The sequence below is a fragment of the Malus sylvestris genome, chromosome 9 (assembly GCF_916048215.2).
Source record: "Malus sylvestris chromosome 9, drMalSylv7.2, whole genome shotgun sequence".
NCBI lineage: Eukaryota > Viridiplantae > Streptophyta > Magnoliopsida > Rosales > Rosaceae > Malus > Malus sylvestris.
The window spans coordinates 8,348,879-8,374,788 of NC_062268.1; the positions used below are offsets into that span (position 1 = coordinate 8,348,879).

Here is a 25,910-nt window from a genome sequence, read left to right on the forward strand (position 1 = left end):
CCACTTGAGCTAGCTATCCAATATACGTTTCAACAACTTGATTTCTCGATAATATTTAAGATTCTAAGTAGATAACAATCATTAATTTTCTTGAAACAATGACGATTGTGTGGGGAATATTTTTCTACTTTTTTAATTACTTACGGTAATAATGCAAAAGACAGAATCTTCTTTCCTCAAGCAAGAAAGACTGAAAGAGGAGATATTTGTTTATCTGCTTGCTGTACAAGAAGAAGAATGCTGTAATGGTCTTGTCAATGGATGGGGATGGGGATGGGGATGGGGATGGGGATGGGGATGGAAAAAAAACATTCCTTTATAGATTATTCAAAGTAGCCGCTACACTTGACCATCTTCTTGTTTCGACGTTCAAGTTTTAACAATATGAAATTGATCTTATATAAATACCTATATAATTCAACTTATCCACAATTAAGGTCCATAATTTTCGTAAGCCTAAAGAACGTATTGCAAATTTTCTATACCGTGAGATAGCTAGTAACCCACACCAATAAACGAGTGACGGAGCAAGAATTATAGATCAGGAGGGCCTAAAATTCTCATGTTATAACACTCTTCTGATCTAAGAAAAATAAAGATATGTCATGTCCTAAGTTACTGACCACAATCATTTGAGTCCAGTATGACGTCGTTTTTGAGCGGAAGAAGGAAAGGAGGAGGAGGGGAATAAAATATAAGAAAAAAGCAATAGTATTAAAAGACTTCAAGCAATAAATAAAGAAATTAAGTAAAAATAAAAATAAAAACCAGCTCTCTCCTACTTCCTCTCTCTCCCTCTCTCCCCCTCTCTCTTCTGATCATACGAGTCTCTCAAAACTCACAGTGATGCCGGTTAAATACTCTTATTTGATATGAATACGGGAATTATTCAACACATGATTGAGTACATTACAGTCAGTGTGAATAATGTGTCCATTACCCCTAAGGTTTTTTCTTTTAATTTTCAGTCTTCTTTGTTCCACGCCCGGTTGTTGTTTCCGGCCGAATATATTAGCAGATTTTTGGCAGGAATCCGTCCCCCCTTATCGCGGCCGGCCCTCCGAACTGAAGAAACCAGGTACTCGTCCAAATGCAGCTGCTCACTGATTCCCGTTCCTCATGACTTGTAATCTAAACCTGCGCCATATTTCCAAGCCTCAAGACGTCGCTTCCACTCGTACTTCGCCTGGGTGGGAAGTGTACTTAAAAAAGACCTTGTGAAATATGCAACAAGTGACAGTGAGATATACATTCTGCTTACATATTTACCATGACCATAGAAAATTATTTACCTTACTACAGGGTCAGCAAAAGTTGAGAGAAACGTGTAGTACCCCAGCATGAAAAAATGTCCAGACCAGTCAAGAAGCACAGGAATTCCAACCTGAAACACAACGAGGAATTCTACCTGATAACTGAGACTGCTTACCGGGTTGTATAGAGGAATTTGGTTTACGCATTATCACATCAAAAATGAAAAACAGGAGTTCTTAACTCATTGATTACCTGCTTGAAGATTGATGGAATGATTTGAGGTTTAGTTAACATGACTAGGCCTAATGTCTTGGCAAGAGGTCCAAATTGTACAACATCCTGTCGCAATACACGCTTCCATAGTTATACTCTCACACTACATCAAGTTCAGCCAACTTGATTCCCATTTCGAATCAAATGAATAAATCATAAGGAAAGAAAATTACCTGAAGAAATGGTCTTAGGACTGGATCCCCGAGCCTCTGAAGAAAGCGAGCAAAGAAAATTTAATAACAGAAAAAAAAACTTACTCAACTGTGTTCCATATGGACAGTCCTACCTGCATGCTTTGAAAATTGGTGTATAGGAGCTCATTGATGAAATCTGGCGGAACATTAGACTCTTTCTTTGCAGACATTGCTCTTTGAAACAACCATGAAGAACTTAAGTTGGGCTGCACTAAATAGATATTTTGAATCAAAATCAGATAATCGTGAGAAGAAAGAAAAATCCAGGGTTACTGCTTTGCCAGGGATCATCAAAGACACCAACCATGTAAGGGTTCAGAAGCGACAAGTTGTACGAGTCAAGAAGATTGTCGCTCATTGCTTCATATATTCCTTTTCACCAATGAAGAAAGATGGATCCTATTATGTTTAATCCTCGTACTAAAATTTGCACAGGTTATCATTTTTCGGACATAAAATAAACAAAGCTCCCATGTAAGTGCATACCGTTTGACAACCTGTTGAGGTGCCTAGTCAAGCTTCCAAAACCACCAAATGAAACAGGTGATTGTATTCCGCTAGCATCACCAAACTGCAGAGAATCATTTTGTCACACTTTCCCCTTTTGGTATTCTACCATAATCTATAGGTGGTTTTGTAAGAGGATATAAGTTACCACCTGTAAAACCCGATTAAAAGCTGCTGGCAGCGGGCTGTCAAGTTCGTGGTCCCCAGTTAAGAATTGAAAGGTGTCAGATACAAAAATTAATCGAGTGTATTCCAACTTAAGAAAGGTATGAGAATATTTCGCATCTTTGGAATGTGAACAAAATCTCGTTGCAGTTCAAGCAATAGTTTGCATTATTACAATTTACCTGTCACGATATGTAGGAAAAATACCATATAGCACCCTCTGTATCTCCAAGTCATCAAGAGAGACTTCCTACAGATTATTTGTGAGTGGTTAAAACTTGAGCTATAAGGTGAAATGAAATAGCATCTGAACTGGAACGCCATTTTAATGTCTAGAATGGAATTGCATATGGCCTCATCTGGAGGGTTCTCTAAGCTCGAGAGGCTGGATTAGAACCGAATAACACTAGGGATGTTTAGTTCTTTGAACATATAAGTTCCATGTGATGCCCTATGAATGTTTAGAGATGCGAGCAATTATCGGAAGTGCAATGCTCAAGATCTTGGATAAGAGACACGAGGACGAACTAACCTGATACTCTGGCATCAATTTCCAATATTCTTCTAACAGTTCCTCTATCTTTGGCGATTGGGGTTGAGGAGCAAGATAAGTGAACATATAAGTTGTGCGATCTGTAGGACCTGAACCAGCTGGAAATGCCTGTGAAATGTTTAGAAAGGCTTGATTCTGGTAAGCAAAACATCTCCTCTTGACATTACAAGCTAGCAACCACAAAATCAAGTTACCTCCCAAAAGAGTTGGGCTTCTGAGCTCCCGACCTTCCTTGCCAATGAACTGCTATATATAACATCACTGGTAGAGTTATTCGTAAATCCACGAGCACAGGATCCAACAACGACGCAAACTCCATCTGGCTTCCTTCCGGATCTTATCTGCCAATTAAGCCATCAATGAGACTCAATTTTAGCCCGGATTGTCGGTATGCATTAAAATCTGCTACCTAAGTTTGACATCAAATAGACACAAGAATAAAAACTGTTGGTACATTGATACATGAGGATCAAGAAATTGTGATTAGGTCATCATTCTTTTTATAAATATAGCTAACAGCGAAGCAGTTATGTGTTTATACTTTTACAATCTTCAAACTCCAAGGATTAGTTGCTTATTTAAAAAATGCACTCGTACTCCAATTATGCAGAAACATAGAAAACCGACCTGTTTTACAATTGGAGAGAAATTCCCCATTGCATCAATTATGAGGCGAGACGACAAAATCTTTTCCTCATTGAGTTGTAAGACCTGTTGAGAAAATTGCAAGAGGAATTCATGCTAGTCATTAGCTCATTAATCTTCAAATATCTTATGTGCTTAAGCAATTGTCAAAATACATTCAACCTCTCGAATAATAGTACAATATTTTTTGACAATTCTAATCCTTTGTGCTTAAGATACAACTCGTAAAATTTAACACACTAGAACGAACTATATGGAATTTGTTAGAAACTCACAGCTGCATCTTCATAAATGCTGACGCCGGACACACTGTAGCCTTCAAACATGACTCCACCTAGAGAAGTAAAACGATTCTTCACAACCTCTATAAGCTTCGCTGGCCTGTGATTATAGAAAGGGCGATTCAGAGTAAAGTTTTGAGTTGCAGAACCATCATTCTTTTCCTGTCATTGCTCATAATTCTATCACTATAAAAAACTAATGCAATTTACAGGAAGAAGAGACAACTCACGAAACACCTAGATTGAGAATATCTTCAACCCAGATATCACCCTTCCCCTCAAAGCCGCATCTGTTCTGATCAGTAGATCAAATGTGAAGAAATAGTTGACATAAATAAACTACATGGTATGAAAGTTGATTGTGTAACACAATCTCTGGCATACTACTCATAAAATAAGCACTGTTTAGGTAGGGATGAACCCCTCTTAAATTTAGTTGATCTTACAAGCCGACCCCACTTAGTGGGAAAAGGCTTTGTTGTTGTTGTTGTTGTTGTTACAAACCGTTAGAAATGTATTGTAGTCAAAGAACTTACAGGGTTAAATTTAGCAGCAGTAACTTGTTCAATGTCACCTTCTAACAGAACTCCGATTTCTACAAGTTCCATGAGCTCTTTCCTTGAGATATTCCATTCCTGTTCCCTCTGATCATTGATCACCAAAATATCCATAAGCAATTCATAATACAGTACATTATATTCCAAAATAAACTTCACAGAACAATTTCTTACCCCCTTTAGCACATTTCTTTCGACAATCCCTACTCGAAGACCTTTGGCGCACAAGGCTGTAGCAATGAAGATTCCCAAAGTTCCACCACAGATTAACACATCAAATGTATCAACCGCTTTGTTAGCCAGATCAGAATTGCTAAAGAGTCCAGGAATGCTCGAAACCACTTTCTTTGGTTCTTCCACAACTACAGGATACATGTCAAAATCACCAACATTTCACCAATTTCGCATACATTTATCACAATCAAATCCGAGAAAACTGATGAAATAGCACGCACTCCACCTGTTTGAGCAGAGCAAATAGTAGACCAAACTTGGTCCAGCCTCTTCAAGGCACTGTATGAATATGATCCACCAGCACCACCAACTTCCCCACTCACTGATATACTCTCCATTATCCTCTACACCAAAAATTATTAACTTCAAACAATCATTTACTCAGTTTCCATCCAATGATGAAATTCAAGCTTCCAAAACAACAAGAAGAGAAAAATCTGTGCATAAATTCTTTGTGCAGGACGTCCGCCCTTTATTAAAGAACAAAACACGCATAGATATTATCAAAGGAGATTTTTTTGGCTCCTTCCCAATGAAATAGGAATTTGTACATTTCTGCCAATTCCAATTTGATACAAAAAGGTCGTACCCAGTGCACAAGGCTCCCGCTTTACGCAGGGTCTGGGAGAGGTGAATGTCGGCTAGCTTTACCCCCATTTATGGAGAGGCTGCTCCCAAGCCAATTCCAATTTGATACGCGTGCAAAAAATTCTCTTTACGTGTTTTTGATGAATTACTTGTCAATGTTTCAAACTGTGAATTGCAGGAACGAGGAATGACTCATTCAAGCAGTGTCCTTACCAAAAACATGTCAATACATTTTGTTCGTGACAATAATATCGACAGATTAGTGATGACATATTCAATCTATCGTTTAATAAAGAACAGACGTCAGTGCCGTACCTGACCTAACATACGCAAAACAAAGAAACGAAATTTGGAACTTAAATACAAGGGGTACCTGAGTTCTGGAGGGAGGGGCCTGAGTCTGCAAGCAGAGGCATCTTCGAGCTCTTGCACTTCTTCTCTGAGCAAGTAGTGGGCCCTCCTTTGTGCTGTGAAACAACCCATTGACGGATTGAAGCTGGAGCAACGCCATCACTCCTGAAAACCATGCACAAAACCAACTCCTCTCACTTCCGCATCTGACGCTAAAAGCATGTCATATCTAAAGTCATCTGAAGCCCCAGAAATGTATCCGTTCCTGGACTCGACACGTTCACAAATAACGACCAAACCAACTTCCTTCCCTTTTTCATTTTTCGAAAAAGAAAAAGGAAAGGAAACTGAACTAGCCAGTTCCCGGTCAAATCTGTAGGTAGGTGCGGGTGAGGAAAAGTTGGTCACGGGTGAGTGGCCGAATCAAAGTCCTTGTAAACGGTGGTAAATAATTGGGGTATTGGATAAACCTTGGAGGGAGGGGTTGGGGTTTTACTTTCGGAGCTCTTCCTGCTCAGTCTCTCACTCCTCTCCTCTGAATTTGAAGGTTGCATCTCAACAGGTAAAATCCCATAACTTTCTCATCTGAATTTGCTTTCCAAATTATGCTGTTTTTGGGTTTTGTTCTATTGGATGGAGTTTTTTGCTTACTGGGTTTCACTTAATTTGGAAGAAAAAAGAAGAAAAAACAAATCTTGAGAATCAAAGTTGTGTAATTTGTTTGAAATGTGGATTAGGGGTTTTAGGGATTTTTAGTCCAAATATCTGTTTTCTTTTTGTAATTCGTATGCTTCAACTGTTTCTGTCATTCTGTGTGGTGCGTGTTGAGAGCGTGAATCGTCATCGGAGAGTTAAAGCGTTGCGTAATAGTTTAAATTTGAGCGTCTCGTCACGTTGCCAATTGATTTTGCGTTGGATGCTCGCTTTCTAATAGAATGTTTTGGAGCTGTTAATGATTGCTGCAAGTAGTCGACGACGTAGAATTTCTGGGGAAAATGTGAGATTTTGAGAGCACCAAGAAGCAGCATGTTGCTTACTTGTACTCTCTTTGCATTTGGGATTTGGGATTTGGCCATCCAGAGCGATTACGTTAGGTCGAGATATCATCTTGTTGGTTTGCCTTTGTTGATTACTTATGCGATGCCGCATTGTTAGCAGGCAATCAAGGCAGAATTAGACATGGCAAGTGTGATCATGGCCCCAACTTTCAGCTCACTCTCAGTCAGCAGAAATGGCAGAGATTGGAGCGAGCGGAGTGGTGCTAATACACAACCTCGCGTTATGAAAGTGAAGGCAATGCGAGTAGAGAAACCTCTGGAGGAACTGTACCAAGTAAGAGTGGAAAGAAAGGTGTCACAGGAGAGACTCGCAGAGCTTGGAGTCTCGAGATGGTCAATGTGGAAGACGGGCAAGTGCAAGCTGCCGTGGGACTGGCAGGTGGACCAGCTGGTTTACATTGAGGAAGGAGAGGTGAGAGTCGTGCCTGAAGGCAGCCAGCAGTACATGCAATTTGTGGCCGGAGATCTTGTTCGTTATCCCAAGTGGCTGGAGGCTGACCTCTGGTTCAACGGTCCTTACCAGGAGCGTTACAGTTTCCGAGCCTACGGCGATGATTAGTAGAGTTGAATTTTGTATTTCAACATGATATGTACGCTCCTTGGACTTGATTAGTACACTTCAAGTTCGTATTTGATACTATTTTCACATGAACCGCAAACATTTTTTCTGCATCAAGTTTGCGACTGCTAAAACAAGATTTTGACATACCTATCTTATGCATCAAGGTCACAAATCTCCGCCACACCGGAAACATTTGATCAAGCACTGGACTACGGAAACATTTCCGAGAGACGGAATACATTGCTTTGGTTGAAAGTTGAAACAGAAACAGAAAAATGTAAACCTTTCTCACCATTATACAACAAATTTGATCATCAATCTAACAAGTAATAATCACTCATCCCTATAACAAATTCTTTATATTACACACACCTCCAAGGCTGTAGAGGGTACAACTCACTTTCCTCCGATTACGACTGATTAGGGAAAACAGAATTTGTGAGTCGCGAGGGTCTCAACTCAACTATCTGAAGAAGCCCGTGGTTTTGGGTTAGTAGCAATGGCAACGGAGGAAGTAAATCCTGAGACAAGCACAGCCTCATTGCCCAAAGCCTTGGAGGCAGCCACATCTTCTAAGCGTTTCCACGTTGATTCACGTTTCTCCTGTGTTTCTTTCTCTTTGGATTCATCTTCTTGGAAGCCGACCAAGCACTCATCAAAGAGTTCTTGATCAACATCTGAGAATATCTTTTTCACATTCAGTGTCAAACTCTGAACAGCTTGATTCCAATGACTCCGTGTGTTTTTCTCCAGGGCTGGGAAGATTATTGGCAGAATCACTTGGCGATTCTGTGTGATCAAATTTCTTATGTGATCGTTATTCCACAAAAACAATGCACGTTCAGCTACCTGCCAGAGGAAAGCAAGTTAAGACAACTTCACATCAAGTAAAACTAAAGTGACAATCCAAATTTCAGGTCATTGTAATGAACCATACATATACACCAAATCTCGCACACCAAAACCATTTGCTGTCCAGTTTCCTAAATAGTAAATACCAAAACCAAGTGCATTGTATCTACGTAAGAAAAGGTACTTAAATCAGAAATTCCCACGGACTACTATGAACAGCAGAAATTCTTATCACCATCAACCTATCGTGCGCCAGCAAAACTTACCAATAAATGACACCTAAAGTTCTCAACTCAAATGATTTCTAAACTTCCACCGCCATTCAGGTCCCATATTGCTCTCCAACTCAAGGGAAATCTCAACTTACACAACTTCGTAAAGCAAATATGAAGTTGTTCATTAATGCACCATTATACTTAGGTGCAACTTGGACAACTCGTCTAAACCAATTTTGACAACTAGCACATCACCCCAGTTCCAATGAACCTGAACCACAATCTGAAGTAACCCAACAGTTCTGACAACGGGAATTCTATAATTGTCACTCAACCAAGTGGTGCAGATAAAAAATGCAAAGCAATTTCGTGAATAAGTATGCAAAACTTGATTTGAAATGAAAGACACAGAAATTTACAGATTTGTTGAAGACAAAAATCTCCCAAAAAAAAAATCAAAAGCCTCAAGCTTTAACATATCTGGTACATCTCACAAAACCAACTGGAATAAAGATATTGTTGAAAAGTACCTGAAAATGTGAGCTGTTTAGGCAGTTACCAATTTGACGGAATAAGGGGACCATGCAGCGCTGAAATTCTGATGGCTGAGTAGCTTCCAGAACCTCTTCCAATTCACCAAGGAACATAACTTCCTTTGAACTATTCGTTATGGGCCAATACTTCAAAAGTCCTCGAATCACTGTATCCGCCAGCTTGGCATCTTTCTCCACAAACTGACTAATGCAATATGAGAGTTGCTGATGGTACATAGATACACACTTGGGCTTGTGAAGAGGAATCAAGGCACGAACAAGGAACAGCTTGTGCTCTTCCTTCAAAGGCAAAGCAAAACCGTTGATTATGCTGCCTAAGATTTCAAGCAATTCCGCAATCCCATTGTGCTTCTCAGTCTCAAAAATGAACCAAAAGAAGATGTTGTTAATGGATTTCCTAATGAACGGTCGATGCACCATGAACTTCCCATAAATGCGATGGAGAATCGTCTTTAAGTATTCCCTCTCTCTTTGGTCCTCAGAGTTAAACAAATCAAGCAACTTCAACACAAATGAATGATCAATATATCTTTTAGCTAGCTTGGCATCGATCTCTGGAGAAGCCACAAATCTTAATAGACATTCATACACAATCTGCAGATGAGGCCAAGCTGGTTCCAACATTTGGTCCTCCTCGTCTTGGTCATAAATTTCAGGACCCTTGTTATCAAGATTGGAAGACGAAAATGTACGAAACAGATTGGTCGCCACCATTTTTGTAATCTCTTGCATTGCCACCTCATTGAACTTCGATGTTACTGATGAAATGTAATCTACAAGTTCAAGTAAAGTTTGCCTCTTGACGTCCTTCTCCTTGAGATTCTTCGAGGGATCATTAAAATCAAAAACCACACAACACATATTCAACTTCTTAAAAAAATAATTCTGCCTTTCTGAACTTGGAACATCCTTGAAACTCGGCAGAGCCTCGTATGCACCCGATGACAACGAAGGACCTGCTTGAGTTGCAAGGGGAGCTGATTTCTTTGAGTGATTCGATTTAACCCCGCCCGAGGAGTGCGAGGTAAGAACCCCATTGCTCGAACGAGAATTGCCCGAACCCAAATTCGAAAATTTTGACGAAGAAGAGCTCGATTTTGAGCTGTGGGATGAATTTGGGCCATTCCCATTTGCCCCTCCGTCACTATACGCATCGCTTTGCGATGATTTCGAGGGTTTCCGGGGTATTTTACCCCATATATTTTTTATCATATCTACAAAACCTTGACCCTAAACTTCTGTAAAGACTAATCGAGCTTTCTAGCTCAGAACCGAATTCAAATCATTGGCATTCCCAAAATCCAACAATCCAATCCACACGTAAGGTCACAATTTATGAACAGAAACAAAAACGCTATCAGAGGAACATACCCTTGCCCTAGACGATTCATCCGGGCACGAAATCCTCATAATTCCTGACAAAGAATTCAAATTGAAGGGAAAAAATTGTGGGTTTTGAACAGATTGAAGAGATACGCAAGAAAAATCGACTTACATTGACTGCGTAAGCAAAGGGATCCGAGAAAGTGCGAGAAAACGACAGAAAATGTGGAGGAAGACCTGGAAAAATCCGAGCTGCAAGTCTGGAAGTCGGGTCTTCAGCTGATAAAACCCCACAATTTGGAGAGAGAGAGAGAGAGGGTAAAGCGAAAAGAATCAAAGTTTTGTTTTTTTTAAAAAACGAAAAGAAAATTGTCTGGTTAGATATAAATACAGCAGAGCCTCAACATTTCTCTGCAAAATGTAAGCTCCTCTCCGTAAAAAAACAAATAAAAAACCTCCAACTTTGCTTTTATCGTTGTTTCGAACCTCTGATGGAGAAAACGAAAGTGGAAGAAAAACTAGGAAATTGGGGGAGTTGCCATTTACCCAAACGTCCTTTAACCGTTTAACCTGTATTTTATTTTATTTTATTTCTAAAAATTGAAAGAAAAAAGTCTTTTGTTTATAAAGCGAAAATAAACTTGCATAATATATGAAAAGAATAAATTGGCGAGACTAATTTTATTAGGATTGGCCTGAGCATGATAATTTGGCGAGACTAATTTTATTAGGATTGGCCTGAGCATGATAATTCTCACATTTCTAATAGAACCACGTGTCATTGAGTGGAACAAAAAAATAAATAAATTAGAATTTAAACCCGTGGTAGTCCATTAACGAATTTAGTTCAAAAATGATTTTTCCATTAAATGTTCGTCAAATACAAAGATAAAAATATACTTGAGGTGTGCACATTCTTCTTCCTCGTCTATCTGCTGACTCTCTAACTTCTTATATAAATTGCAGTTGTGAACCAGCTTCTTGAAGAGTTCCTCGCGGTCTACAGGAAAGTTTTGCGACAAATTCTTAAAACCAAGCACGCGTTGCAACTGAGCTCTCCATGTAAGATCTCCAGGTCAACTCCTCGACGAGGAGAAGGTTCACAGTCAAAGTATATTTTTACCCTGTATTTAACGAATATTTATTGGAAAAATCACTTTTAAACTACATTTGCCAAAACACTACACGAAGATTTAAATCCTAATTTCCTACCACAAAGCTATTTTCGATTGCCTTATCACCACGAGCACTGTTTATACATTTTTTGTTTTTAGTCGAAATGAGCACTGTTTATCCTATTAGGCCATGGTTGAAATTATCACGTGTATATCAGTAAAAGTGGATCACTTTATCAATAATACAAACATTAAATCCAACATAACCTGTTATTTTTTAATACAATGAAGAAATATAGTATAAATAGAAAAAAAATTAATATAATATCTATAATTATATATATATATATATGTATTAAATAGCTTGGTTGGCCAAGATAAGAGACTTAATCATCAGCTTTGCTGGCCAAGTTAGGTCAAGATGCCTCTTTAGACATCTCATGACTCTGTCTTCCATTTGGTCTCTAGAGAGAGAGAGAGAGAGAGAGAGAGAGAGAGAGATTTTAGTTAATGTGTACCATAGTAGCATGGTAATAACAAAGACCAGAGAAATGTACCAAAGATGCGACTCGACGTGAATCCAGAATTTGATTCTTCAAAATCTGAGACATGCACAAATAACATACAGCAACAGTTAATTATGCAGGTTGACAAAAGCATGCGGTTATGATAATGGCAATACATGATGATCCTCAAACCAGTGGTTAAGTAGCACATTCACACGCCTGCGTAGACAGTCGATCTTGAGGGGGAAAATGGCATGAGCAGGGAGAAAGCAGGCTGATAGAATAGAGCTCAGCTCCACCAGCCAGTAAGATCAACCCAGTGGCAACTGATGTGTTTACAAGGACAAAGGGCGAGCGCAAACCCACCAGTTAAGTGAGCCAAATGGGGTTGTTCCAGTTACTCCTGAAACTGCACCCGCCATGCCTTTGATCAACATATGCAGCTCACTTTTTCTCATACCCAAAGACAGACGGTGAAGCAAAAGAAAAAGGGGAGAGGAGGGGGGGTGATTAAAAAAACAAAAACTAAAACAGTTGCCATTGCATGCAATACTGAGCAATGCCAGCAATAAACACATCGCCACAAATCCAAGGTTCCTCCTAAATGTTTGGTTTGATGTGTTCTCATTTGTTCTGTGCTCAAATATGATTTTGATGTCTGGCAAGGACAACATAGAACACAAAGTCATCGCCTATGTCTAGCACGCATACAAACATTCAAAAGCTATAAAAAAAAGGCCTTTGGATTGTGCAAGCGCAGTATCTTCTCTGCACTGTACATTTCCACAACACACAACATCAGAGCTAATGCCAAAGAAGTCGGATACCTCCTCACTAAGCCCCCGAATCAAAAGGTCACCTCTTCCGGCGCTTTGGCTCCACCTAGAACAAAATTCAAAACAGAAAAACACCATCATTGTTAATAAGATATGATCCTTCACTAACACAAGGAAAGCAATAGGATGATGTTGATATGAGCTCAACAAAATTACATCAGAAACAGTCAAAACAATTTACTTAATGCTCTGGTTTAGGCTTCAGAGAACTAAATCTGCCATTTTAACAGCATTACCTAAAATTAATTCCAATAGTTAACAGAGTATCATAATCACTATCCATAAGACCTCTCTCTCTCTCTCTCTCTCTCTCTAAACTTTATGTTTTCTTTATCCACTATTTATTCCATAGGTTGTCACTGAATCATCTAACGATTTTGGGTAAGGAAAACCAATTGTTTTAGGCAAAGACAACGTCTCCAGCATTCCAATTTTCAAACTGCATTAACTAAGGGAAAATTGCTGACAAGGAAATTAAGTCATAAAGATTCTCTATATTTTTTGAGTAAATAGTGACAAAAGAAACAAAGAAACACAAATTCTCTTAATCTGGACAACTGCATTAACTGGGATGCATTCAAGAACCTTTTGGAATTCGATGAACAAAACACACAGAATTTTTACCTTAGCCTCAACAGATGGTGATACCGGGAATGTGTTCAAGGATCTTTTGGCATCATCATCAGATGAACAGTCAGAACACAAAAAGTGCTCCAACTTTTTTGCATCTTCAATTGTCATACCCATACAAGAGGGATGAAACCTGCAAAAGATGAATGCAAAACATGAAGCATGTCTGTTATTACCATTTACAATGCCACCTTAATTCAAATGAGAACACCAGCATTTAATTATGTTGCCGAGGCAAAGGCATTGTGATGGTAAAAAATTCCATCGGATAGATTGTAGACCTAAAATGCACCTGTCAAAAGTAAAATATTCCACTATCTTTGAAGTGTTTCTTAACAGTAACCAACCAATTTTCTGTTGACAGTGTACTTCATCTGATCTTATATTGCTCGAGTAATATGACAGGCTCATGCAAAAGTATCATAAGTAAAGGTTAAAACAGAAAAAGAAAATCATAAGAGCCAGCTTAAATTTTCAATCCAACTCCTACTGATATAGATATTGTCATCATTATTTCCATTAAGAGTTCCGTATTCTAAAACCATTAATAAATAACCGTTGCGATTGAAATTTAATACCCTTCCTAAGATCAAGTTCTTAAGCATCCACCAAACAACTATCAAACTTAATAAACCAAAAGAAGACCTTGTACAATAGACACATACTATGTTAAGCATAAGCAGACATTTATTGCCTTAAATTCAGCAAATTAGAAGGTTCGAGATTACTGGAAATGAAGGTAAAAAAGGAGATCAAAAGAGTCCCCCGCCCCAACTCACATTACACATGGTTTTAAAAAGACAAATACATTCCATGTATTAAGGGCTACTGAGATTGAGCCACATTGCATATGTTTTGAAACCCAAATATGGTCAATAATACCTGATATTTGCTATGAATTAAAACTCTTCATGGAACATTCCACATGCTTCACTAACTCCTATACAATAAATGAAGCTCAATGTGTTTGCCATCGAGCAATCTGAAATTTTGACAAACATCTCATCTCATCATCTGCAATACCTAAGTAGTAATTGAATTTAACAATCAACACCTTCACCTTTTACAAATGGAGTCATATGGCACTAGCAGTCACAATTTCCATTTTCTATTCTACACAACTACTCATCAAGAAAGCTTCTAAAAGCAAATTGCATACACTCAATGATTATTGAAACAAAATGCATACAAACTTTGAAATGGATGAACAATACCAAGCACAAAACAAGAGAGTTACCAGTCCTTGCATCCCTCACATTGCACCATAAGGTCATCCGGATTGTATGGCATCTCACATTTACAATACCTTCCAACACAATAACCAAAACCGAATAATTTCAAAAATCAATACCAATCATATATTTATCGGTCAGCGTTTGTGTGTGTAATAGATATAGTATAGAACAAAAAGAACACATTGCTTACACAGCCACGCGGTCTGGAGTGAATCCTCCTGTGGAAGCCTTGTACTCAAATCTACAAAAGTAATCCTCAGCTCCCACATTCTCAAGCTTAGTGTAGTTCTTGAAGGAGTGCACTGTACACTTCCCTTCAATAGTGTGTGCACTCTGGACATCATAGTGGTCTGATAAAAATAGCTCCTTGGCCCCATGGAACTGTCTTCTTCCTCCAATTGATTCCTCAGGCCGATAATACCATCGAACCCGAACCTTCACATTGTTTCGGTGGTCAGCTTCGAGCTTCTCCACGCGTGCCACATATGGAGGCTTATCAGTGTCTGACGGCCGCATTAGCACACAGTCACCAGCTGACCATTACAAAATCAATTGAAATATCAATGCCACACAAAGCAGAGAAACATTAACTTAACTTCATAACAGTTGACAAAAAACCGAGTCTTTAGCACCAATAATTTGAAATACTATGCCAAGTTTTGGATTTCCAGAGCTCGAAATTCAAATTTTGAATCTGGGTTTTACAGATAACTTCATATATATATATATATATATATATATATATATATATATATATATATATGTCAAGATCGAAATTTTCACTCTCTGAAATCTAGATTTAATAAAAAGTGAGACGATTTCGAGTTTTTAGAAGCTAAACTTGAAAAATAAATTTTGGGTTTCTGTCAGAGAGAGAGAAGGAGAGAGGATAGTTACGTCGAACGATTTTGTTGGTCCCCTTGATGGTGTAAGAGTCAAGGTCCTTTTTTCCAGGTTTGGTCTTGGCCATGAATGTTGAGCAGCTCAACTTCTGCGATTTCAGACAGGCGGATGGCGGCGGAGACACGGAAGCCGGATTTAGGGAAAATGTGAGAAAAATGAGGCGAAATTGTTGTATGAAAGTGATGAATTTATATTAGGGTTTTGTGGATTAGATGGAGGGCTTTAGAAGGTAAGGGTTTAATGGCAAACGGAAACCCTAGAAATTAGAAGGTTTGGACAAACGGGGAAAGCGGGGAGGAGAAGATTTGGTCGGAGAGAGAGAGCGCTTTTGCTTGGACGGATGCGACTTGCGAGGATGAACAGAATGGATGGCAATATCATCATGTATCATTCATTCATTCATCACCACCACCATCATCATCCATTCTTGCATACATTCATGCGCATTTTATATACTAAAACAAAATTATGTCTTGCTTTTCTTTTTCTTTTTACTAATAGTGATGTCATCGACAATCGTCTGATGACTGTCAGCTGTTAATGTAAGCCGGTCATTGAACGTATGATGCATGTTCTCAACGCGTCACTCATGTATGCATAAATGGTTCCTGCAAAGTCCAAATGCATAAATGCATGTCTTCAACACGTCAACTATGCACGCACTAAACGAGTTCCTCAACGCACGTATCAACGGATCACTCTAACACTACCTTTTTTGACACAACGATATTCATGTGAGTTTAATCTATGACCGCTCATTTACAATAGGGCAACCACTAATTATGTATCGAACGCAATACAAATTTAATACGTCATCGTCATCCATGTGAGTTGAATTTGTGACCTTTCACTACAAATGAAAAGAAATACTCTTAAAACCAAACCAATTTTTTAACTTTAGAGAGGTTATTACTTAACAGAAGGTAGTAGAAAAATATTAGTTATGTTATTTCCTAAATAGGATTTCTTAGGTGCCAAGTATTTTATTTTTTACATATTTTTGTACTCATCAACAATTATAATTATGTGGAGGAGTGTTTCCTTAAGATGGAGCCAAGAAAAAATCTAACTTATTATAATATGAAATTTATTATAATTCATAACTAAAATATTTTATTGGCTTAATGAATATTGTATTTTCTAAACAAGATTCTTTGTGTGCGAAGTATTTTATTTCTTGCATATTTTTATACTTATTGACAATTATAATTATATGGACGGTGTGTTTCCTCAAGATGAGATTAGGAAAAATTATAAAAGGGCATGTTCGAGAATACATTTTGAAATGACTAAAAGTTTTTTTTGCTAACTAAAAGTTCTTGTTATTATGTTTGGTAGAAAATTTTAAAATTATTTGTAGGTTATGGAAGCGTTTTTTTAGATTATGTTCTTCTTCAAGAAGCATTCTCAAGTGTTTTCTAAAAGTACTTGAATTTTAATTAAAATTTTAACGTATTTTTAATTATATAATAAAAAATTTAACATATTTTTAATTATATAATAAAAAAATTAACGTATTTTTAATTTTATAATAAAAATTTTAACGTATTTTTAATTATATCACTTCTGGATAAAGTGCTTCAGACATATATAATTTCAAACGAGCCCTTATCTATAAAAAATAATTTGGTGTGCGGTTTTTCACTTTTTGTGATGCAACGAAAATAGAAAAAAAAGAATTTGGTGTTTTGTTTTCACTTTTTATGATACAAAGAAAATATAGTGAAAAGATGAAGAATGAAAATGGGTACTGAGAAAAGGTAAAAGAAATAAAGAAAAATGAGTGAAACAAAATTTTGAAAGTGAAAACAAATTCTTTTTTTCTTGTTTTGTTTTGTTTTCTTTTTGTATACGTTTTCTTATACATTTCTTCCGTCTCTCACCATCTTTCATCACTCTTTTTCATCTCTCATTTTCACCCTATATTTTACAGATATGGCAATCACAGAAAACAAAAAGTAAAAACCAAAAACCCAATAACTATCAAACAGACCAGTAAGTAGTAGAGAGATTTATAAGTGGAACTGTAACATCGCTTAACAATATACACTGAAAAATCTTCTATGTGTTCCTGAAACACTTACCATGTGTTGCACGTTTTCACGTTATAAGATGTACAAACGATATGATTGAATTTCTCACTTTTAGCGTATTCTTCTTCACTTGTAAGGAAGAGAGGAATGAGTTTTATGTTCGGTTCTCGTTAAAGGTGAAGTTGAACCACATTGTTATGGCAAGCTCATTATAAGACTTATCTCACTTGCCCGTCCCCTTAGTGTAAATATTATCATTTGTTCAAAACAAGTAAATAAAAAATAAGTACATATGATATAGCTTAAATGCAATATAACAATACATGACAAGTATCCATATACGCATAAACAATACTCTAAATAGTAGTGTTCATAATATTTCTAATGTTTCTTCTTACTTCTACAATCTAACGGCCTCGCTAATTCTCTCACTTCAATGCGACTTTATTGGTATAAACAACTTATTTCTTCATTAATTGGGTGGTTACCACGTAAGTATATCTCCTATGTGTAATGTGAAACAAAATATATGATATGTGACTTTATTGGCATACGAAGACAAATATACACAAAATCATATCATGACTTGTGAGCATGTGACAATAGTCTTTTTGAATCATCAATTACATGCGCCATAAAAGACATATCAAGAGACTGATAAGAATACATTTTGTTATGAAGAAATCTGAGTTCAAATGGTCGAATACACTTAAATTAAGCAGCATAGATACGTTAGATTTTGCGTTCATACCTTCTTTAATTGACATCGACTATATGATTCATATTGGTATCTTATTCTCTTTCGGATGTCTTTTCTTTTCTAATTCTTAATTTGCACATGCTGTAAAAAAAAAAAGTAGATTTCTCATGCACAAAAGAAGAAGAGAGTGGTGAATCGAGAAAGTATGTCTAACTGGTTTTAGTTTAATAATTTAAACACCTCTTTACATGTGATCGTTTTCGTGATTGGGCAATAACAAGCAACATCTTAACACGAAGAAAAGGTGAACAAACTCAAACTCAAACTCAGACTCTTTCACACCTGTTTTTGATCGCTGGATGCAGCCAGCGGTGCCAAATAAGTAACACCAAACACTCATAGTCATAGGCACTAGAAAATTAGATTAATAGACATTGGTCCAATTTTTATTTTCCAGTTTAGTATTTTTTAAAAATTCTTTAACATGGAGCAGTTGAGGCATAAGTGTTGTATATTATTTGCTAATGCATACTTTAAAGAAAGATATGTTGGCTAGCACATTCAGATGACTGATACTAACACAAGTTATTATTTAAAAACATATGCGCTGGCTAGTATTTAGACGATTGATATTAACACAATTCATTACTTAAATGACGGACATGAAACAAGAAACAAGAAAGTTTGGTTTTACACTCTTTTTCTTATTAAGGTAATGAAGCTTTGAGACGACAATTCATGTTTTATCTATTATGAATTTGCTATCTTAGGGTTACCTACTTTTTGGTGCTTAATTAAAGTGAGTTCTTTTATGTGGTTGTAAATTGAAAATCATTTCGGATATATTCACTCAGAGTTCAGGTCATTCGTTTTGAGTATTAATCAACCTTCTCTTTTTTCATAGAACACCATACACACTCAACAATTAATGTCTAAGTTTAAGCATCTACTCTTCCAAATTATCATAAATTACGTCTTAATACAAACAAGAGTTGAGCTTCTTTCACAAAATAATCAAACTGGAGTTCAGGGGAAATAACAAAGTAAAATGGAAATTAAATTGGACAAGCTGGTATCAAACATCACGTGTAATGTAGAAAAAGAATGGAAAAAAGACAATTTATGAATAGAAGTGATTTATGCAATCTTTCATTTTTTGAAGGTATTTTTAGTCATTGAATTGAATAAATTAAAAGAGAATTAAAAATCAGAATTAAGTAGAAGAGTGAAACAGGTTAAAAGAAGCGTTGACAGAAAAAATAGGTTAAAAAAAGTGTGTAAATCATTTCTCTTTTTGAAATTGTGAGAAGCTAGAGGCAGGACCAATGTAGAAGTTGGAGCTGTAACATAATTTAGTGGGCGAATTAAAAAGTTAACTAGTTAGATATGTAAATTAACACCGAAGTCTTAAAATACGTACATAATACATATGCATACAGAAGCCCTTTATCTTATATGATCGATAGTAATAATTAGCATGCAAATATGATGATCAAAGGAGAGTAGATGTGCAATCCATGGGGAAGGGATTGCAGATTGCATTGTCCATACAGAAGTGGGGATAGTGATGGTGTTGATGAAGAGTTGGATCCATCAAAACAAATTGCATGTCTTCTGAAGGTTTCCAATGGCGTTTCCTTTGATTGATGAACCAATTATTTATCTGTTTAAGTTCCAAACCAGTTGATTCTGCCAGTGCTAGCTTCTGAGCCTCCTGCATTTAATAAACAAGGTCACTTTATAATACATCGCGCTACCACAACAAGAAACCAAATATTCGTGGTATAATGTTTGCTTATGTTGTTAGAATCAATATGAACTAAGACAACAATCAACATGATGTATGTCTACGTTTGATTATGTTGTTAGACTGGATAGGAACTACAACAAAAATCCACACGATTAATGTTCCGGATTTGCTGTATATTTAGAATGTAAGGATCTAAATGAACAAGGATATAGATGAGTATGAAAAATATACCGATGGATAGGGCCACTTGTAATGTCTGCACCACCAGTCAAACAACTGGTGCCGTGCTTCCTTTGGCAATTTTCCATTCTTTTTCTTCTTCATAAACTCCTGCTTCAGAGTGCCCAAATATCCACTGTATTTGTGCAAAAGCTGAACTTTGAGTTCTCTATCTTCAGCTTGAGGATCTATGTCATTGATCGCATTAGCCTCTTCTGGAGATATACCTAGTCCAACAAAATCGCCACCACTAGTACTAGCTGCTCAAGCATGCCACAGGATCAGAGAAGAGGAATGTTATAAGGATGATAATATATAGCCTAGACAGGAATATTAGTCAAACTCCATGAACCATTAAAGTTTACAAGTACGTCTGGTGGATCGAGAAGAAACTTCATACATAAACTTTCCAAACAAGTGAAAATGACCAACAGGGACGAAGTTTGGATGACAGTCTATCATACAGATTACATATATGGAAATGGTGAACGCAGTCAAAAGAATACACAGTTATTTTCTTCCATTTAGAAGAGAACATTATATTCTTTTAGTTGGATTGTTGACAAATGTTTACAGTTTACCTGACAAATAATCACTTGACGATGACACTTAATTTTTCTCTATCTCCTTCTTCATATATGGGATTTGAAACACATGTAATATCTTCACCTTGTGCAATTAATACTTATAGGTACTCAGTGCCTACACCTATTTAATTAACCGTTCGATTTGTTCCTATGGCTTAAACTAAGTGACTGATGAAATCCAACGGTCACATGTGTCCTCACAGGGTGCTTGTATTAATAGGAAAAAATCGCACCTTTTATAATATCTGTCATTAGTTACAAGTCTCAAGATCTATATATTTAGATGTCCCATGTTCCAGACAACAACAGCGAGAAGAGAATCAAAGGTCACAGACATATCTACGGAGTCTTAGATACACATGTATACGAGTAAGTTCTCTAACTTCAAGAGAAAAGTTTCCCTAACAACAAACTAATCGTATGGATTTTCTTTCAATATATTTTCAAAAGAAGTTAAGCACAGCAGGAAGCTACCTAGCTAGGACATCTACTTTTTTATTGTACTGTTGAAAAATCATTAGGACCCTTTACTTTGTTATGTATCTGACGGGATTAAAACAGTTCATCAGGATGCAGCTGAAGATTTAAGGAGTGATTAGAGAAATTAGGAAGATGCATGAGATCATTACCAGACTCTGAAGAGGAATTAGAGTTATAAGTAAGAGCTTTGAGCTGGGAGTCAATATTGGAGAGGAAAAGCATGGCTTCTTTGAAGGGTTTTGTGAGCTCTTCCTCGTACTTGGTCAGCATCTCACAATATGCCTCCATGAACTGGTCCAGCGCAGGGTCTGGATGATCATCTCCTCCTCCTCCTCTTATGCTACTCCTCTTTGCTGCCTCAGAATTATAAGCACTGCAGACCTGCTCTAACCTAGCCACCACTTCAGGAGGTGCCCCAACCTAAACAATTAATAGATCTCATTAACCTTTTTTAATTAATCAATTTCTCCAAAAACATGGATCACAGTTAACAAGGGCATGCAGAGAGAACTCGTAAATTTAAAACCTCGCTAGCTAGCTAGCTACCAACTTATGATATATAATCATTGATAACAATATTCAAAAGTTGTAAGTGGCAATGCAAATGCTTAATACAGGTATCTGCAGATTAAATATATCCTTTCATGGACCACAAATTTTTATTTCTTTATTGTTTTTTAACACAATGATATTCTAACTTATTCTGAATTACGGAGAAAGAGATCTGAATTTAAGGAGTGACTAGAAAATTCTCTTTTGAAAATTGGGTGTCTCGGAGAGAGAGAGAGAGAGACCTTTTGGCAATTGACATAGGCAGACAAGAGGCGAGGGAAGAGGGGGTGAGCGATAATCTTAGCTTTCACGCCCATCTCCTGATCAGTAGTCTCTTGAGGATGGCTTTGTAAGTTGGAAATATTGTTGATCAAAGGTACAGAAAGAAACTGCTTACTATAACTGTTACTACTTGTAGTTCTGGTTTCTGAATTCATTAGGGCAGCAGCTAAAGAAGAATCCAGAAACCCTAAATTACTACTATTGCGACTACTTCCTCCTTCCATATCTCTCGCTCTAGAAACCCTAATTTACGTATTCTCTCTGTCTAAGCACTTCTGGGTCTGGAAGTGGAACTGCTAGCTCTTTCTTTTTCAGAAGAGGAATTGCCTCCCGGTTTTTAAGCTAAAACTCCATAGATGACGTCGACAGTCTTTGTGTACAGTACTTTGTTAGTCAGTCAAAAAATTACATGACGGAAATTACAATACGACAGATAGGTATCTATCTATCTGTAAAATTAAAGGTGATACTTGACAGATTAATTCAGACCTCCCTCGGAAATGGCTACTTTTCTTTTCCTTCTTTCTGTACATAAACGGAAAGGTATCCTATCCGGATCTCTTCCACCTAAGCTATTGAATAAAAAATCATGATCTTTGAAATTTGATCAAACGGTTAAAATTATTATAACTTTAATATGATCCTTATTTTTAGTCGTTTGATCAAATTTTAAGAGTCCAGATTTTTTGCTCAATTGGCTCAGGTGGAAAGGATTCGGAGAGAATCCTTTTCCTACATAAACAGTAACCTCTTTTGTCTCCTCTCTCTCTCCACTCTAGGTTGAAAAAATAAAAGATTCAGAAGGGTGCACGCGGAGTTAACGTGTGCCTCTGATGAGAAACTCAGAACCTTTTCCTTCCCGATGAAATTAAAAAGCAATTTGTGTGTGCAAATTATTTCATCCATCTATATCATCTCCTCGTTTATTGTACAACTCGCACTGCTGCTTCTGCTCCCGCTTGTGCACGTTGGCTTTCTCTTCAGAAGGGTTCTTTCTGTCAAAGTTTACAGAGAAATTGGTGTTAATGATTATTCTAAATCTTAATAGTTTTTTTTTTTTAAAATATGGATTCTAAATCTTAATAGTTGAAATACTAAATTTTTACCATTTCAAAGATATTTGAGTCTATCTTTTTTTTCTCTACAAAAAAAAGATAATTAGTGGCAAGTTACGATTATTCACTCATTTATTTCGGGTTTGGTAAGGTTATGAGCAATTTCACCCTGCTCATGATCATAATCAAACAGACTCACCAGCTCAAAGGATCAAATTCGGAACCTCTCACATTTTTTTTGTTTATTAGGAAGTCGAAGTGCACATTCTTATCACTAGGTCATTTATGTCATTTACATTTGAATATTATATCGTTGATAAATTAATTGATATGCTATTGGTGTTTGATTTTGATCATTCAACATATGAAATTTGATTCATCATCATTCAAGTTAATTTTACACATGGTTGGATGCTTATGTAACAACGTTGAACGGTGAATCTAAATTTTAAGTTGAACATATTCATAAAAATTTTAAGTTGAACATATTTACAAAATGAAATAATCTCTGTGCAACATTGTTACGTATTTATAGAGAAATTAAGTTTTCATCCCCCTTATTTTATTTCATTGATTAAAAACTTTATTTCTTTGTAATTTTTTATCAAGGTCTTTATTTTAATGAATTTTATTATTTTCAATTATGTTATTTACATACCAGCATAATTAATTATTTTTTTTTGAAATATTCATTTAATATTAGAAACGTTACATTTAGTATATTTATATTAATTGCTAAACTTTAGACCATATATTTCTATTTAGTTTGTACCCAAATTTAATTGGCAACTCTTTCTAAAAATTTGTACTAATTTTCTTTTAGTTTAAATTTGTAGCCATATATTAATTTCTTTTTATGCTGTTTGAAATTTCATTAGTACTCAATAATTTTTTAATCTTTTATTTGTATTCACAATTTATTTATAAGGTACCCGTTCTTCTTTATAAATGTAATATTTTGTTAAATGTAAAATGTACCAATTTTTTAACACTATGAATGCATTCTTTTGCCATTTATTATTTTATATTGTTACATTATTTCTATCCATTTATTCAATCAAAATGGAAACGTTTTTTTTTTAGTGTAACAATTTCTAATAGTAATCTAATGATGGATTTAAATTTGAAATTTATATATCATATATTTATACACACACACCCACACAAAATATGGGAGTATAAATCTCATAAATGTCAAACAATTAATGTCAAATATAAAGATATATACATATTATAATAGTAATATAAGGTTTACAAATTGAATGATTACTAGTGTACCCTATTTCTGTTTTTTTTTTTTTTAACAAATGACATTATTTACACTAATAGGTAAGGAGTGGACTAAGTCTGGTAATAGGTTAGTCATAATAATATTGTTCAAATTCAATTTTAATAAAAATTGAATCTAAAATCTCTCACTTACAAGTGAAAAATAATATCCTTAAATCATAGCCTTTAAGTGGATATTTGATATTGGTTTTGATGATTGATTGAAAATGATCAAATGTCAACCGTCCATCTGGGTGATTGATGGTCGTCAGTCACATTCCTTCAATCCATCCATCCCACAAATATTCTGTGGTGATTCCAACACTCTCCTCCATTGCCCTATATCTCACATCTCTCTATTTAAACCTAAAACTTTTTTCTTCAGTGTTGTCGAAAATGCTATGTTAAACTGATTAGGAATGAAATACTTTGAGTAATGTAGGAGACATTAAAACTTTAAATTTAATTTTGTAAATCAAATAATGTGAATATTATTAATTAAATTATTCATAATTTACAATTTTAATTTTAATTTTTGATAGGGTTTGGGATGATGAGAAAGTTAATGGGACAGTCCAAACGTCCCTTCCGTCTCTCCCACTCCCATCCTGTAATCATCTCTCTGGGACCTTTTTGATTCTTGCATTTCATGGCCACTATAAAGTTGAAAATTACGGTATGGCAAACATTGAGATGACAATCTTGCAATTTTGCAAATGAGATCAAGCTAAACCCCTTTGTTGCTTTAAATCTTATAAATATAAACATACCGATCTTTCCAGTGTTATTGAGAGATTGGTAATTGAGAAATACTAAGCAAACTTTTTCAAAGTGAGATTTTCTATAAACTATTCACTATCTTATGTTTTTGGCACAATTTCCGTGCACACATTATAAAACATTATGCAAAAATATGAAATGACAGAGAGTCTACGAAGAGTACCACTTTAAAAGAGTTTCCTTAGAATTTATCTTCTTACTTTAGGGCTAGTTTAAGCCCTCTTTTTAAGTTTTAGAAACTAAGGCTCGTTTAGAAGTATAGCATTTTTTGTGAAAATATTTTTGGAACCAATCTTCAGTAAAAACACAAGTGAAACATGAAAAGATATTTGGCGTGCTTCCTAAAAAAACAATCATGAAAGAATCCTGAAAGCACTTCTCTTTAAAAACGCTTTCAATAATTTTTAAAACACTTTCAAACGAACCCTAAACTTACCCGCCACCTGTATAACCTTTTCATGTCCCTCCCTCTCTCTCTTCACAAAACAAAGTATTCTAAAACTTTACCTTACACCTACTTTAGCGTTTGTCCCGCTCTTCGCATGCCAGAAATATTCTACTCGGTTATGTCTTTCCATTTCTGAGGGGTACATTTATTAAAATATGGGTTTGCCAGCTACAAGCCTACACCACATCTCGTGAAATGTCAAGATATGATGATTGTATTGCCTTTAGTTTTTGGTGGCCAATAATACAATCGCATTTGGTTTTGGCAAACCATACTATAACATGACAGTACCGCTTAAATATCCGATGCTTGAGAAAATCTCTCCGAAACTTGGGACCTCGTTTGTGGAGGTAAATAATTTGTT

At 36.2% G+C, this 25,910-nt stretch overlaps 5 protein-coding genes across 6 annotated transcripts; 1 reads left to right on the forward strand and 4 right to left on the reverse strand.

Annotated features, from left to right (window-relative positions):
- Positions 1-695: 695 nt before the first annotated feature.
- On the reverse strand, positions 696-5,897 carry LOC126582239 (uncharacterized). The gene is made up of 18 exons (XM_050246300.1): positions 5,625-5,897; positions 4,890-5,007; positions 4,604-4,791; positions 4,409-4,516; positions 4,103-4,167; positions 3,867-3,972; positions 3,574-3,657; positions 3,141-3,287; positions 2,926-3,054; positions 2,576-2,643; positions 2,380-2,413; positions 2,208-2,292; positions 2,026-2,093; positions 1,814-1,927; positions 1,701-1,736; positions 1,507-1,593; positions 1,293-1,384; positions 696-1,214 (listed from the first exon to the last, which is right to left on the reverse strand). Exons 1-18 carry the CDS (start codon positions 5,760-5,762, stop codon positions 1,118-1,120), a joined length of 1,764 nt encoding a protein of 587 aa, XP_050102257.1. The 5' UTR covers positions 5,763-5,897; the 3' UTR covers positions 696-1,117.
- Positions 5,898-6,003: 106 nt separating this feature from the next.
- LOC126582253 (uncharacterized) lies at positions 6,004-7,336 on the forward strand. Of its 2 annotated transcripts, none has more exons than XM_050246314.1 (2): positions 6,004-6,164; positions 6,761-7,336. In XM_050246314.1, the coding sequence occupies exon 2, from the start codon at positions 6,782-6,784 to the stop codon at positions 7,217-7,219; it is 438 nt and encodes a 145-aa protein (XP_050102271.1). In that variant the 5' UTR covers positions 6,004-6,164; positions 6,761-6,781; the 3' UTR covers positions 7,220-7,336. The 2 variants fall into 2 exon arrangements, with proteins under 2 accessions (XP_050102271.1, XP_050102272.1); XM_050246315.1 differs by having other exon boundaries at positions 6,051-6,164; positions 6,758-7,336.
- A 96-nt stretch (positions 7,337-7,432) lies between these two features.
- Positions 7,433-10,685, reverse strand: LOC126582241 (serine/threonine protein phosphatase 2A 59 kDa regulatory subunit B' gamma isoform-like). Its single transcript, XM_050246302.1, has 3 exons — positions 10,339-10,685; positions 8,820-10,258; positions 7,433-8,071 (listed from the first exon to the last, which is right to left on the reverse strand). Exons 2-3 carry the CDS (start codon positions 10,053-10,055, stop codon positions 7,682-7,684), a joined length of 1,626 nt encoding a protein of 541 aa, XP_050102259.1. The 5' UTR covers positions 10,056-10,258; positions 10,339-10,685; the 3' UTR covers positions 7,433-7,681.
- A 1,612-nt stretch (positions 10,686-12,297) lies between these two features.
- LOC126582248 (chromatin remodeling protein EBS-like) lies at positions 12,298-15,816 on the reverse strand. Its single transcript, XM_050246311.1, has 5 exons — positions 15,386-15,816; positions 14,679-15,021; positions 14,491-14,559; positions 13,248-13,386; positions 12,298-12,669 (listed from the first exon to the last, which is right to left on the reverse strand). The coding sequence occupies exons 1-5, from the start codon at positions 15,456-15,458 to the stop codon at positions 12,643-12,645; spliced, it is 651 nt and encodes a 216-aa protein (XP_050102268.1). The 5' UTR covers positions 15,459-15,816; the 3' UTR covers positions 12,298-12,642.
- A 3,672-nt stretch (positions 15,817-19,488) lies between these two features.
- On the reverse strand, positions 19,489-22,321 carry LOC126582245 (homeobox protein knotted-1-like LET6). The gene is made up of 4 exons (XM_050246306.1): positions 21,955-22,321; positions 21,310-21,580; positions 20,106-20,353; positions 19,489-19,838 (listed from the first exon to the last, which is right to left on the reverse strand). Exons 1-4 carry the CDS (start codon positions 22,216-22,218, stop codon positions 19,617-19,619), a joined length of 1,005 nt encoding a protein of 334 aa, XP_050102263.1. The 5' UTR covers positions 22,219-22,321; the 3' UTR covers positions 19,489-19,616.
- Between the last annotated feature and the right edge of the window lie 3,589 nt (positions 22,322-25,910).